The 13,701-nt window shown below is 48.8% G+C and overlaps 1 protein-coding gene across 2 annotated transcripts; it reads left to right on the top strand.

Annotated features, from left to right (window-relative positions):
• Positions 1 to 269: 269 nt before the first annotated feature.
• Positions 270 to 9,267, top strand: CISD3 (CDGSH iron sulfur domain 3). Of its 2 annotated transcripts, none has more exons than XM_039516259.1 (3): positions 270 to 486; positions 3,883 to 4,011; positions 6,445 to 9,267. In XM_039516259.1, the coding sequence occupies exons 1-3, from the start codon at positions 448 to 450 to the stop codon at positions 6,622 to 6,624; spliced, it is 348 nt and encodes a 115-aa protein (XP_039372193.1). In that variant the 5' UTR covers positions 270 to 447; the 3' UTR covers positions 6,625 to 9,267. The 2 variants fall into 2 exon arrangements, with proteins under 2 accessions (XP_039372193.1, XP_039372192.1); XM_039516258.1 differs by having other exon boundaries at positions 280 to 522.
• Positions 9,268 to 13,701: the final 4,434 nt, after the last annotated feature.

Below are 13,701 nucleotides of genomic sequence, written 5' to 3' on the forward strand. Positions count from 1 at the left end.
GCAGCCAGTTCCTGGAGGCAGCAAGAGCTGCACCTGCAGGAAAGCTCCCCCAGCGAGGCTCGCTCCATTAGCAGCCTGGAGCCCAGAGGAAGTGGGCGCAGCTGCGGCGGGACGAGGGGGGTCCACACTACAAAAGGAGGGGAGCTTCCAAGCCTGCGCCCTTGCAACAGCCTGACTGCATTGCATTGCACAGCACAGCACGCGACATTGCATTGCAACGGGCTGGCTGCATTGCATTGCACACGACGCTGCATTGCAACGGGCTGGCTGCATTATAGGCCTGGCCGCCCGCCGTGCACAGCGGTGGAACCCTTGTGCCGCTCGCCCAGCTCCCCGGCTGCAAACCGGCCCGGCATTGCCTGCGCCTTCCGGCGGGGCGGGGCTGGGCTCGGCTGCGGAGCGGGGAAGGTGACCGGGCAGCCGGCTGCGCGCCCCCGCTTGGCCAACATGCCGGCGCTGCAGAGCCCAGCTGCTCTTGTGACACTGGTGAGCGGAGCCTGCGCTAAGGCGGCGGGCTGCTGGGTAAGCGCACGGGGCAGAGGCCAGGGCCGGGCTGCTGGTGGTTCTTTGGGGGCGGGGAAAGAGGGAACCCCCCTCACTGAGCCCCCCAGCGCCCCACTTGTTAGTGTTTTTCCAGGGGGTTGGGCTCCAGGCTAGACTGAAATGTGTGTGCGTCATCCTGACAAAACAGCCCCCCCTTGCCTGCCCGTCACGCATCATTAGGGATTATTTGATTAATGGCTAGGACCTAGGGACCCTCCCCCCCGAGACCCCTCCATGCAGGGTGCAAACACACCTCAAATTTAGGTCGGTCTCCCTGGGTCGCTCAGGGGTGTGAATTTTCACACCCGAGGGTTGGGCTACGTAAGTCGCCGCGGTGGCCTTGGCCTGTCTGTGCATGTGTCTACGCTCAGATTTCTTTCCGGCCAGCCCGAGTGCCCTGTTACGGTGCCGCAGTTTAAAAAAACAAAAAAACAAAAAAAACCCACCTCCCTGAACGGCGCGGTCAATCTACTGAGGTCAAGGCAGACCCAGTGTAAACACTGCATAACCGGTGTCAACCCTGGCAGCCTTCCAGCAGCTGGCTAGGGTGACCAGACAGCAAACGAGAAAAATCGGGACAGAGGGTGGGGGGTTATAGGAGCCTATATAAGAAAAAGACCCAAAAATCGGGACCATCCCTATAAAATCAGGACATCTGGTCATGTACAGCTGTCCCACAATGCCCTGTTCCCTGGGACAGCGAGAGGTGTAGTTAAGACAGTCTAGGCCAGCGTAGTCACCGCTGGTGGACGGAAGAATTCTTCCATCGCCCCAGGGGATGGATTTACTGCAGGGATAGTAAATAGCTGCAGCGAGTAGCGGCAGTGCTTGGAGTGTGGACGCCCCCTCAGGGCACATCTGTGCTGTGAGTTGGGGGGGTGATTGCTGAGGAGACCCACCCCAGCAGCCGGTGGGCTAAAAATGGAGTGTAGCCACAAAGGCATGAGCTGCAGGAGGGGCTATACGGCATTTCAGACCGGTCCGTACTTGGTGCGGCTAGCGGCCTCCCCCGCCACTCGCTCCGTTGCAGCTACGCTCTTGTTTGTCATGCGCTAGCGCCATCCAAGCGAGCATGAGGACGTCGAGCTGGGGATTTATGTATCCAGTCCAGCTTGAAGCATAGACCTATCGTACGTGAAAAAGCTAGACAAAGGGCGGGAGGAAGGGCTGGAGCGTGCTTTACCGTGGTGATGGAGGGGGGGAATTAATTGTGTTTTGCTCGCCTGTGAAAACAAAAACATGCCCCTTTCCCCCAGGCCAGCACTCTCCTAGAGCAAACAAAGGAGTAAACTATTGGCTGAGACCTGTATTGAAACTGATCAACTTCTTGTAATATAATAACTCGCTCTGTATTGCTCAAAGCACTTGACAAAGGAGGTCTCGGTGTCATTATCCCCATTTCACAGATGGGGAAACCGAGGCACGGGGAGGGGAAATGGCTTGCCTAAGGTCACATGGCAGAACCAAGAATAGAACCCCAGTCTCCTATCCACCAGGTTATACTGCCCTGAAGGGAGACCAGCTTTTCTTTAGGGGTGGGAATCATAAGCCCCAAAGGCCTCGATCTTGCAAACACTGACGCCCATGCAATGACTTAAGAGCACAAGACTGATTCGCTTTCAGCGGGATTTGTGCTGCTAAGATATTTGGGATGTTGAAAAATCTCTGCCTATGATATATAACATGTATGTATGTGGTAGTCTGGTGTTTATTGTATGTGAGTGTATGTATGGGATAGACTGCTTTGGTGGTTGTAGTAGGTGTTACTCCTTTATATTTAAAACAACAACAACACATAACTTTAAAAAGTTACCTCTACAAAATATCAGATCACCCTCAACCTCCCAATTCATTTATTTATTCTTTAAATCCAATGATTTTTTTAATGCATAGCAACACCGAGGATCGGATCCCTCTGTCACCCTGGCTTGCGTAGTCCTTTGAACCAGTGTCGAGTGGGTACACAATGCTAGCAGAGCAGGGCGGTGGGGAAGTCAAGCTGTGCAATGAGAGTCCGGTTCTTTGGGGAGCTGGTTGCGGGCTTATAAATTCAGTGATTATTTCTGTGAATAGAGGCTCCCCAAAGGTCAGGGGCCCGTTGTGCTGGGCGCTGCCCAGACACACAGTGAGAGGCCTCAAAGTGTCCCTCAAGAGTCCCTGCCTCAAAGTGCTTCCAGTTGAAATAGACTCGATGCAGAAGGGATGGGAGGGAAAGCCGCACAGAAAGGCAGAGCTGAGACTAACCCAGCTCTCCCGAGTCCAGTGCCCAGCCCACTGGACCGGTCTGTTGTCTGGCTGGTGAGAGATCAAAATTTAAAGAAGAGACAATATTAAATTGAGAGGACTCAAAAGTGCTTCTCTGCTGAGACAAATATGATCTCTTAAGCCAGCCTGGAGTGTGTTTTCCTCCTCTCTCAGCCCTGCTGCTTGTTGTCTGGCTCTGCATGTGGTGGGAAAAGGAGTTTATTACTTTCGAGAAGCTCAGGCTAATAAACCCCTTTCCCAAGCCGTTAGGGCTTCAGGCATCATAAAACTGCTCATGTCACTGGCAGTAAAATATGTATATTTTAAATCTGCGAGATGTCTTGACATAAGAAAACATTTTGCTATGGCATCTCCCACTGATAACAGAAAAACCCTGTTAATCTCTCTCTATGGGAACTTATTCACACAGTAATATTATAGTAGCCTCAGGTGCGACTGGGGACTCGGGGTGCTAGGTGCTGTACAGACAGCGTAAGAGACATTCCCTGCCTCAAAGAACATATAGTCTAAATCAGGGGTAGGCAACCTCTGGCACGCGTGCCAAAGGCGGCATGTGAGCTGATTTTCAGTGGCACTCACACTGCCCGGGTCCTGGCCACCGATCTGGGGGGCTCTACATTTTAATTTAATTTTAAATGAAGCTTCTTAAACATTTTAAAAACCTTATTTACTTTACATACAACAAGAGTTTAGTTATATATTATAGACTTATAGAAAGAGACCTTCTAAAAACGTTACAATGTATGACTGGCACGTGAAACCTTAAATCAGAGTGAATAAATGAAGACTGGGCACGGCACTTCTGAAAGGCTGCCGACCCCTGGTCTAAATAGACAAGCACAGAAGAGCCAGAAGTAGAACCCAGCTCTCCTGATTCCCAGTCCAGTGCCCTAGGCAGTAGACTGGCCACCCCCTGTTGTTATGCTCCTGGCTTAGATTTTTAGTTTCACCCAGTCCTCAGGTGTTACACACAATGAGATCTTATAAAAACAAGATTCTTCGGCTGAGTTTAACCTAATAGGACAGATCCTTTACAACAGATCTCTGTCCCTGACCATACCTCCCTCTCCACAGGTAAGGAGTTCTTCGGGTACCTCTGCATCCCCTTCCCGGCCAGCAATTGCAGCCAAACACCCGTACCAAGTGGATTTGAAGGCAGGAAAGCGTTATGCTTGGTGTGCCTGTGGCCACAGCAAGAAACAGGTAACTTCCAAAATCATTGTGGTTTCTCCTTCACGTCCGCACTCCCCGAGCTTCTTAGCAATTCGCCCAGCTCAGGAGCATTTTTCATTGGCCTCCTTCGGCATTTATGCAAAACTCTGAAGACTATGGGACTTCCATACACCCTTTCACCTAGTCCAAGGTCTGGCTTCCAAACACCAGCTGCTTCAGAGGAAGGAACAAGAAATACCTCCCCCCAGTGGACATGGCTGGGATAACCTAGTTGTCTCCCTATCTCCTATCAGTTCTAATTGCCTTGTGCCATGAAGCTTAACATGATTATATTAAAATATATGTTTTAAATTATCTTTAAGTAACTGTCCCATGGTTGAAGCTGGTGGTAGCTAAAGACAAGGTGTTCTCAGGATCGGGCCCATGCCTCTGCAAGGTGCTTCTAATGGAAATATTTTGAAGCCTAAAAGGTGGCCCCATGTTAGCATGACTTCGCCCAGCTGTGAGCTATGACGTGCCAAGGCACTGAGCCATCTGGCTAGATACTCGCCTTTCTCTGCCCTTCTAAAGCCAGGGGTCTGTGGGAAACCAGGGTCTCTTTGCTGCTCTGATTTGGAGATTGCTGGGTCACAAATTCCAAGTGCATCCAGACACTGCACTGAAAGGCAACAAGTGAAATACTTGATAATCAGTTAGGGAGAGGCAGCTTCCCACCCACTGCTGGCCAGACTGGGTCAAACCAATGGTCCATCTAGCCCAGTATCCTGTCTCTGGCAGTTGCTGTTCAGAGGGAGTGAACAGAACAGAGCACTCTCGAGTGAGCCATCCACTGTCGTCCAGCCCCAGCTTCTGGCATTCGGAGGTTTAGGGACACCCAGAGCATGGGGTTGCGTCCCTGATCATCTTGGCTAAGAGCCATTGGTGGACCTGTCCTCCATGAACTCATCTAATTCTTTTTTGAACCCAGTTATACTTTTGGCCTTTACAACATCCCATGGCAACAAGTTCCCCCGGTTGACTGTGCACTGTGTGAAGAAGTACTTCCTTTCGTTCCTTTTTAACCTGCTACCGGTTAATTTCATCAGGGGCCTCCTAGCTCTTGTGTTATCTGGAGAACTAAACAACACTTCCCTATTCACATTCCCCACAGCAGTCAGGATTTTACAGACCTCTCTCATATCCCCCCTTAGATGAGGCGACCAGAACTGTACACTGCATTCAAGACGTGGTTGTACCATGGATTTATATAGCAACATTATGCATTATGATATTTTCTCTTTTATTATCTATCCCTTTCCAAATGCTTCCTAACATTCTGTTCGCTTTTTTGGCTGCGGCTGCACGCTGAGCAGGTATTTTCAGGTAACGATCCACCATGACTCCAAGATCTTTCTTGAATGGTAAAACAGCTAATTTAGATCCCACCATTGTGTGCGTGTATAGTTGGGATTATTTTTTTCCAAGGTACATTACTTTGCTTGGGACTGTTTACGAGCAGACAGCAACCAAAAATGGGAGTCAGCTCTCAACTATCCTGTTCTCCCTCTGGACATTACATTTCTTACTAGGAATATCTCCCTGTCTGCCTGTGTCATCGCTATCTCCCGCTTGGAGAAATACCTGTTTTGTGGGGGGACTGAAGAGGTTTCTGCTATAGTGTTTCCTTTAAATCCTGGAATAATGGAAGAGTCAATCAGGTTTATTATTATGCAGAAGCGGGAGGCCTGATTTGGCAGATAACTGGAGTGTGATGTGCAACACATATGGAGCCTAAATACTTTATTGATCAGGTGTATTACGGTAGCACCAAGAAGCCCCAGTCATGGTGTTAGGTGCTGTACAAAGACAGAACATAAAGACAGTCCCTGCCCCAAAGGGCTGACAGTCTGTCTGAGACAAGAGGGGTTGAAAGAAACGTGGGTTTGACCCATTCGTAACGTTCTGTCAGGCCGTGGGGAAAATGCCTTCCATTTAGTCACACACACACCACGTACAAGCTAGGAGCCCGTGCAAAATCCAGCAGGTGAAATTAACGTCATGACGTGTTGTGAGCTGCATTGTCACCGATCATCTGGCTCTCTGGATACTGAGTGGGGCCTAAAACACTGATGCTTCCTCGGCTTTTTTGGTGATCTCTGCTGGTGTGGGGGAAGGAAAGCATAGGAGGAAATGGGGAGGCCAGTATTAATTCCCCTCTTGCTTGGAAATGCAAACAGATCTTTACCTGATTATGGGGCAGAGTCTCTCTGTGCCTCAGTTTCCCCATCTGTGCTCTGCCCTCCAGGGGCTGGAGGATAAATACCTTAAAGATTGTGAGGTGCTCAGATAGAATGGTGATGGGGGGCTGGATAAATACCTGAGCTAGATGGAGCTAATCCAGCTCCTTCCCAGCAGCCCTGCCACACCCCCTCTTTGCACAGTGGCGCCAAGTAAAACCACTGCTTTGTTTCTTTTGCTCTGCAGCCTTTCTGTGACGGATCCCATAAAACAGCAGCCCCAGATCTCTCTCCCCTGAGGTTCCAGCTGGAGGAGGCCAAGAGCGCCTGGCTGTGTGGGTGCAAACACACCAAATCCCCTCCTTACTGCGACGGCACCCACAAGGAGGAGTTCATTCAGAAAGCAGAGCTCCCTGGGCAGCCCTGATGGGGGGCTTCCTCTCCTGAGACAAGCGGGGAGCCCTTGCAGCCTGTTTCGAGGGGCGGGGGGGCTGCAGGAATGGGAAGATGTTCAGACTTTCAGTGTTCTCTGGTGCATTGGATCAAGTTGTCCGAACAGCTCCAGGTTCTGTTCTTATTTCCCTGTAAATGAAGTTCTGTACAGACCAGGCCTGTCAAACACACGGGCACTGGCCTGGTGGCTTCATCCAGCTGCCAGGAAGGATCAAATAAAAGCGACAAGGCCTTTTTCACGTTGCTGCCACAGAGAGAAAGATGGGTTTGGTCTGCATTGTTGCAGCTCCATGTTATAAAATAACTCCCAGCATTACAAGAACAGAGCCAACTGGGTGGCTCATTCATAGATTCTCTGCAAAGAAACTTCCAGCCCATGGGAGCAAATGGGATCCCAATGCACAGATGTTGTAGGAGGAAAACTGTGTGTCATGCTCTATCACCGGTTCCTCTGGCTGTCCCAGCAGCCCTTGTAAACCGTAAAAAAATGAGGAACTCTGTAGGCTTCAGATTAGCGAGCCTGCTGCTCCTATCAGCCCAGCTGTTCCCGTTTGCCTTGTCCCCCGCCTGATTGTAGCTGGATCCTGTTTCTTTGATGACTTTGTTTTCAGTTCATGCTGGAGATTTCCCACCGCCCTCCCACCCCGACTCCAATTGAATTATTCCTCGTTGCGCTGACACTTGATGACTCGTGGAAGTAAAGTGAAGCACGTACCCAAGTGGTTGCAGGATCAGGGCCCAATTGTTTAAGTTAAAGGTGGCCTGCAAAGGGAAAAAATAGGCTTGTGTGGTTTTTCTTCTTTATGATAGATAAAAAGAACCAGAAGAATTGGGAGGTTTGGGTTTGGAAATGATGGGGGTTTTTTTCCTTCTCTGCTTGCCTCTTTCCTCGGGGATGTCAGGTTTTGTGTAGTTCTCTGTTTCTGGTGTCAGATTCCCCGGAGGACTCAAAGATGCAGATTGGGAATTTTCTCAACCCTCCAACAGAAGGGGTGTCAAAGCCTTTCAAAGAGATTTTATTTGTGAACTCCTTTTCACTCAGAACTTGGAAAGCCTCACCGGTTTAAGCAGTTGGACTGAAAACCGTCAGGACTTCTCTTCTGAATGAAATGACATGTCACTTCCTTGCTATCCGCCATAAACCTACACGTTCAAGTTTTCCATAGACTCTCCCAGGAAAGACAAGATCTGAATTTCTAAGGCCTTGTCTACACACCCCAAGTTGTATCAGTTTAACTATATGGGTGGATCCATTTATACTGGTATAAAGATGCTTATACTGGTATAACTATTTCCCATATGGGAAGAGGAATAAGTTATACTTCTGCAAGGCACTTTTGTATACCAGTGTAACTGCTAGGGATTGTATTGGTATAACTATATCGGTTAAAAAAATCATACCCTTCAGTGTACTAGTTATACAGGTACAAAATCTGTGTGTAGCCGAGGCCTTAATATATACAAAACAAGCAGAAGAAAAAGTAACAAAAAAGCAACTTTTCAGGCCTTCTTAACTCATAATCAAGAAGTAAAAAAACCACATTTCTTTTTCTTTATAGGTCATTTTTTAACAGTCAAATTGCTCTTTCCTCTCCTGTCTTTGTTCTCACAAGGGGTTTCTTACAGGGCAGCTGGTTTTGGACATGATGGGGAGGGCTGTAACTGACAAACCGCCACTTTTTTGTTGACCTCTGTTTAGGCACGACAGGTAAAAAAATTTAAAAAAATGCCGATGTTGTGGGAATTCAATGGGACTTTGGTGCAGACCCTGAAAGATATTTAGGCACCCACCTCCCGTTGAAATCAGTGGGAGTTAGGCATTTAAACGCCTTTGGAGAATCTGGCCCTTATTGCTGATCTACACAGAAAGTTGTATCCGTTTGACAAAAGGTCTGATTTAAACTAGCACCATTTTCTCTGTGGAACAAACTGGTTTACGTTGCTTTAGCTTGTGCATACTAAAAGGTGATGAGAGTGTCCACACACCAGATTGCATCAGTTTAATTAGAGCAGCATACAAGTTAAACCAGTGCTGCTTGTGTGTGTGTGCACAAGGGTTAAGTCACTGAGGCGCTTTTAAACCTGTAACCCCGCAAGCCTGGTTCTCTGCTACACCGTCATTTACACCCGTGCAAAACAAGTGATCCGAGTGACATGGTTGGAAACCGGATCAGAATTACCATGTTTTATGCTGGCTTTATACTCGTGTGAACAATGGTAAAAATCACCAGGGCCATGGAAAAGGCCCTTCTTAATTAGCCAAACCTTCAGAATAGAAGATGTGCGTGGTACCTATGAATGGCATTTGTCTATCAGGCCCTATGAGTTGGTTTATCTGGAAACCAGAGGAGGTTATTTCTGCCAACGTACAAGGGCAATTGCTCCTGTAACAGGCTGCCATTATGGGGGAGTTCTTTGCACAAACCCCAGAGACTTCCAGATGCTGCCATAATAATAAACCAAACCCGGTTGTCACACAGAGACGTGACTTATTCTTGTACCATAGCGTCCACTCTAACAACTCAGGTGGTCAGGGCTTCGAGAGATTGCAAGGGACCCCTGTTTCTCTTGAATGGTTGTTTTGATTATGAAATGGTTAATAAAATATTAACATCCCGCTAAATGGCTCTGCATCTTTCATTTTGAAAAAAAAATCCCAGAACCTGGGGGTTCCCCGTCCCAGCCCTACTTCAGTGGGGTCTGGTTGGGGGAAGGGAGAAGCCTGCTTTTAAAGTTAGCAATGCAAAGAGGGTTTGGAAAAGTTATGTTCCCTTGGGGGCTGTGAATTACACCAGACGAAGGAACACCTGTGCTTGTCTGTGGCTCAGTTTTCCCAGCTTGCCTCTCTTAATAATCCCTCCACCTGTCCAGAAATGTCTGTTGGTAGATATTAGACACAGATGAAGCAGATCACCTGGATAGATCATTAGTGGGGATTGACCCCTAAATCTCTGGATCTAAAACCATGAACTGCTACTCCTTGAGTCAAATAAACAAATCCATTAGCCTGGAGGCAGTATCAGACTCATGGACCCTATACCTGGTCCGGCCAGTAGAAGGAGACAGAGATCCACACGGTTAAAGTTCTGTAGGATGGAGCCATCCATCAAAACAGGCTTCCTGCCTTATCTTGGTGTCAGTCCAGAGTGACTTCGTTTGAGTTGACTGGGGTCGAAACAGATCAGAGTCTGGTCCCTTCTCCTGTGATCACTCGCTGGTTGCTTTACCTTCAGCTAAAGGCAGCTGACTGGTTTTTCTTTCCCCCTCCCTGTCCCTATAAAACCAGATTATTTTCTCTCCAAAAATAAGTTGCCATATTGTGGAGAGGAAAGAACCAGCTTTAAACAAAAAAAAGCCCTCAGCGAGCAGAGCCCTGAATGCTCTAGACAAGTGAACCTGCAAGATGTGTTTGGTTTGGGGCTAGTGAAATGTATATTTGAACAAAGAATCAGCATCACAGAGCTGTCAGCCCGCTACGCAGAAACCCGTTGACATTTTTGAAGGGGGATTTGAGGATTGGTGCGGAAGATGCACCCACGCTTCACCCAGCCAGGAGATTCCTCCCCAGACACACACCAGCTGGTGCCAGCTCAGCGAGGAAAGGGAGCAAGAAAAAACCCAAGCCATTCACAGAGCGGGCTGGGGCTGGCTTTTCCTGCAGCCCATGCTAGGCGGCGTGTGGATTACTAGCGCCAAGTAATCAGTAAAATCCGGCTTCCCGGGTGGCGCAGCAGAGACGGGGTGGCGCAGGAGTTTGAATTGCTTTCCAGAGAGACCCAGCCTCCGGATCTCACCTGAAACGCAGCCTGCCGGCCAGACAACCGGGCTGAGAGATTTCCTTCCAGGGCCGACAGAGCCAGGGTCTCCAGGGGGCTTTCCTGCGCCTCCGGCTACAATCCGATAGTAAAACCTTGCAGCAGCCAGGAGAAAACTGGAGCTTTGAAGAAAACAGCCTCAATTTTGGCTTCATTAGAAAACAAAAGCTCCCCCCGGGTGGGAATAATGGAATCCCAACTGCAGCCAGTAGCACCCGGGTAATTTGCTTTTTGTTTCTGCCCTGGCTTCTCTCGAACCTGGGGCACCGTTTTTGCTTTTTTAATTAAAAACACAATGTTTATTTTGCTTTCCCCCTTTACCTCCAAAGACTCATTGGTTGGGACAGGACCCAGATCTGCCTCACACAAAAACTGCAGAAGTGACTAAACTAACTTTCCGTCCACCCCTAAAGTTTTGTGTTTCAATAGCTGCCAGGCCAGAAAGAAAAAGAAATCAAGTTCTGTCTACACTGGGAATCCCTCTAATCCTTGTTCCCCTCCCGCCCCATAACAAGTGGGGAGAGGGGTCCCTTTAAGAAGCCCCCAAGACTTGCTCCGAGCTTGTCTCCAATGTCTGGACACCTACCTACCTGTCAGTTTTCAGAAGGCTGTTTCTGCAGCCATAAGCCATTGGTGGCTTGTGTCTTTAAGCAGTTCCACCCCTCTGAGGAGGAGACACCTTACAGCAACTCCTCCCCCCCCCAGGTCAGGTGCTGTGCCTATAATGAGGGGGTTAAGTGTGTACCTGAAATTAACAAGCAGGTCACTTGGAACGTTTAAGGTAGGAGGCGACCCATGAGTTGTCTGAAAAAAACAAATGAATAGTGGGAGGAGGGGAAAGGGGAGACGTCGAGCCCTCACTCTAAAACCTGCCTGGCTTCATGGATAGGGAGATGGTTAGCACCAAATAAGCGACTCGGTTCAAAAATCGATCAGCGTTTGGATTTGTCCTTCGTGAACGGGGTTTAAAAGACCAGAGCGAGACTGGGAAATAGGGAGAGGAGAAAAGAGCTTGTAAAATCGCTTGGGATTTTTTTCTTTTAAGCCGGAGAGGAAACATCCTGTTCTGATTGGATCGCAGCAAAATGCGAAGGGATTTCCAACGTTAGCCTCGCGTGCCTTCCACAGCTGGATTCCTCCTTCCCCTCGGAACCGCCTGAGCCACTTCCCCGGGTAGGTAATTGCACAACGAAGCGTGGTTCGCCATGCAATTGTGCTCACGGGCTTGGCTTGAACCCGTGGGTTTAAAATCCCAGCGATTGTGCACGGGAAGGCGATCGTGTTTTAAAAGCCCCAAACTCAATCCGCAGCGTATTTCCCCAGAAATCGGAGTGACACCGAAGCGAGAAAGAGCGGCCCAAGGAAACGGATCCTCCGCTTCCTTTGAGGCAGGAGAACTCGAGCAGAACCTCAGGCGTTCAAGGGAAAGCTCGGAATCGCGAGCTCGGTTCGGCAGCGCGCCGCCGGCTAATTGCTTCTTTGACGCTTTGGAATTAACCAAGAAGGAATCGAACCGGATCCGAAATAAATCACCGGGGGGGAGAAAACAGCTACAGAGAAAGCGTGTTTCCTGCAATCTCTCTACGGGGCACTACCAGGCGGGGTTTTGTTTTGTTTGGGGGTGGGGAAAGGGAAGTTAAACGTGACTCCCGAGATGATTTGCATTGATCCCCCCAGAACTGCAAAGGGAAGAATAGAGGAGACTAAATAGACCCCCCCCCCGAAATATTTCCCTACACTGTGTCCAGTGCATTATGCGGGAGATAAATCCCAGCTCGCAGCCTGGTCCTGGGACGTGTATAGCCTTTCCTATCAGCTGCCCGGTGGGGGGGGGGGGTCTAAAACCCTCGGGGTTTGAATTGTAATGACATTAACCGCGCGTTAGTGCTGCGGGTGACTTGGTTCAAACTCTGGGGCTGGGATTCTGCTCCCATTTGCACCCGTGAAAAATCCAGCGTGATCCCCACTCGCTTTCGTGGGGCTGGGGCCGCTCGTGATTTCCCAGCTGTGTAGTCTCGAATTAACACGCGTCTGCCTCCAATCTCTGCAAAGCGTCTCCTGGAGCAAACAAGCTCGCGGAGTGGGTAGATGTGCAGCCCTGTCCAGGTTCCTTTAGCTGCAGCTCTGATTCCTGCAAGCTCTGGGTTTGTCAGGTGAGCGAGTGTGTGGGGCCGGGGCCTCCCTTTTCTGCGAGCCTCTCCCCTTCGAGGGCTTCTAACCAACGGCCTTCCTGGAAGCCACTAATCCACCCTCTTGCCGCTTTTCTAAGCCAAACCTTCACTTACCCAGCTGTTTCAATCCAAACTTTTTCAGAGGGTGAAGATTTTTTGGCTCTCTCCTTGTTAATTAGTTTTGAAGCATGTGCTGTTGCTAATTGTTGGCCTACATTTTTATTTTTAATATAATGTTTTGACATGTTAAGATTTCGCATTAGATATGAAATGAGCAGAATTTTAAAATAATAATACGACGGGGCAGGGAATGTTTCCATATTCCTCCCAGAACTGGGCTGAGTTTTGATCCCATCATCAGCAAATCTAGTTTCTAAATCAGATCTGTTACATTCCCAGACCACAGGCTACAGAGGAAACTTGTGTCCCCTCTGAAACCCTCATTGATAACAACATAAAGTCTGCTCACCTATTCATCTCTGCATTTAAAATAATATTTTTTAAGAAATCTTCTTCCTTTATTCATAGATTCTAAACCAGAAGGGATTACTGTGATCATTCAGTCTGACCCCCTGTATAGAGAATTTCCCCCCTGCCCTGCCCCCCCAAAAAAATTCCTAGAGCAGATCGTTTAGGAAAAAAATCCACTTTTGATTTAGAAATTGTCACTCATGGCAAATACACCAGGACCCTTGGGAAATTGTCCCAATGGTTAATTACTCTCACTGTTAAAATGTTGCCTTATTTCTGTCGGGGGTGGCATTTCAGGGGCGGGACCTTCCGCCGCCTAGAGTGGCAAAAAAGCTGGTGGCGCTCCTGCCAGACTCCTTGTTGTTTTTGTGGATACAGACTAACACGGCTACCCCCTGATACTTAACTTTAAGCAGGAGAGTAGCCCTATTGAAGCCAATGGGGTTATTCATAATTTTTTAAAGGCAGAAGGGAGCGTTATGATTGTCCCGTCTGACTTCCTGCACAGCACTGTAGGACTTGCCTGGATGAATTCCTGCTTCAAGTGATCACTTCAGCCGCTGAAAGCTCAGCCTGGATTTTCCTGTAGGATTG

Source organism: Mauremys reevesii, linkage group 27 (genome assembly GCF_016161935.1).
Source record: "Mauremys reevesii isolate NIE-2019 linkage group 27, ASM1616193v1, whole genome shotgun sequence".
NCBI classification, from domain to species: Eukaryota; Metazoa; Chordata; order Testudines; family Geoemydidae; genus Mauremys; species Mauremys reevesii.

Coding starts and splice junctions, on each gene's coding strand:
- CISD3 (XM_039516258.1), top strand. CDS start 448: ATGCCGGCGCTGCAGAGCCCAGCTGCTCTTGTGACACTGGTGAGCGGA. Junction 523..3,882: donor CTAAGGCGGCGGGCTGCTGG/GTAAGCGCACGG, acceptor CCCTCTCCACAG/GTAAGGAGTTCTTCGGGTAC. Junction 4,012..6,444: donor GTGGCCACAGCAAGAAACAG/GTAACTTCCAAA, acceptor TTTGCTCTGCAG/CCTTTCTGTGACGGATCCCA.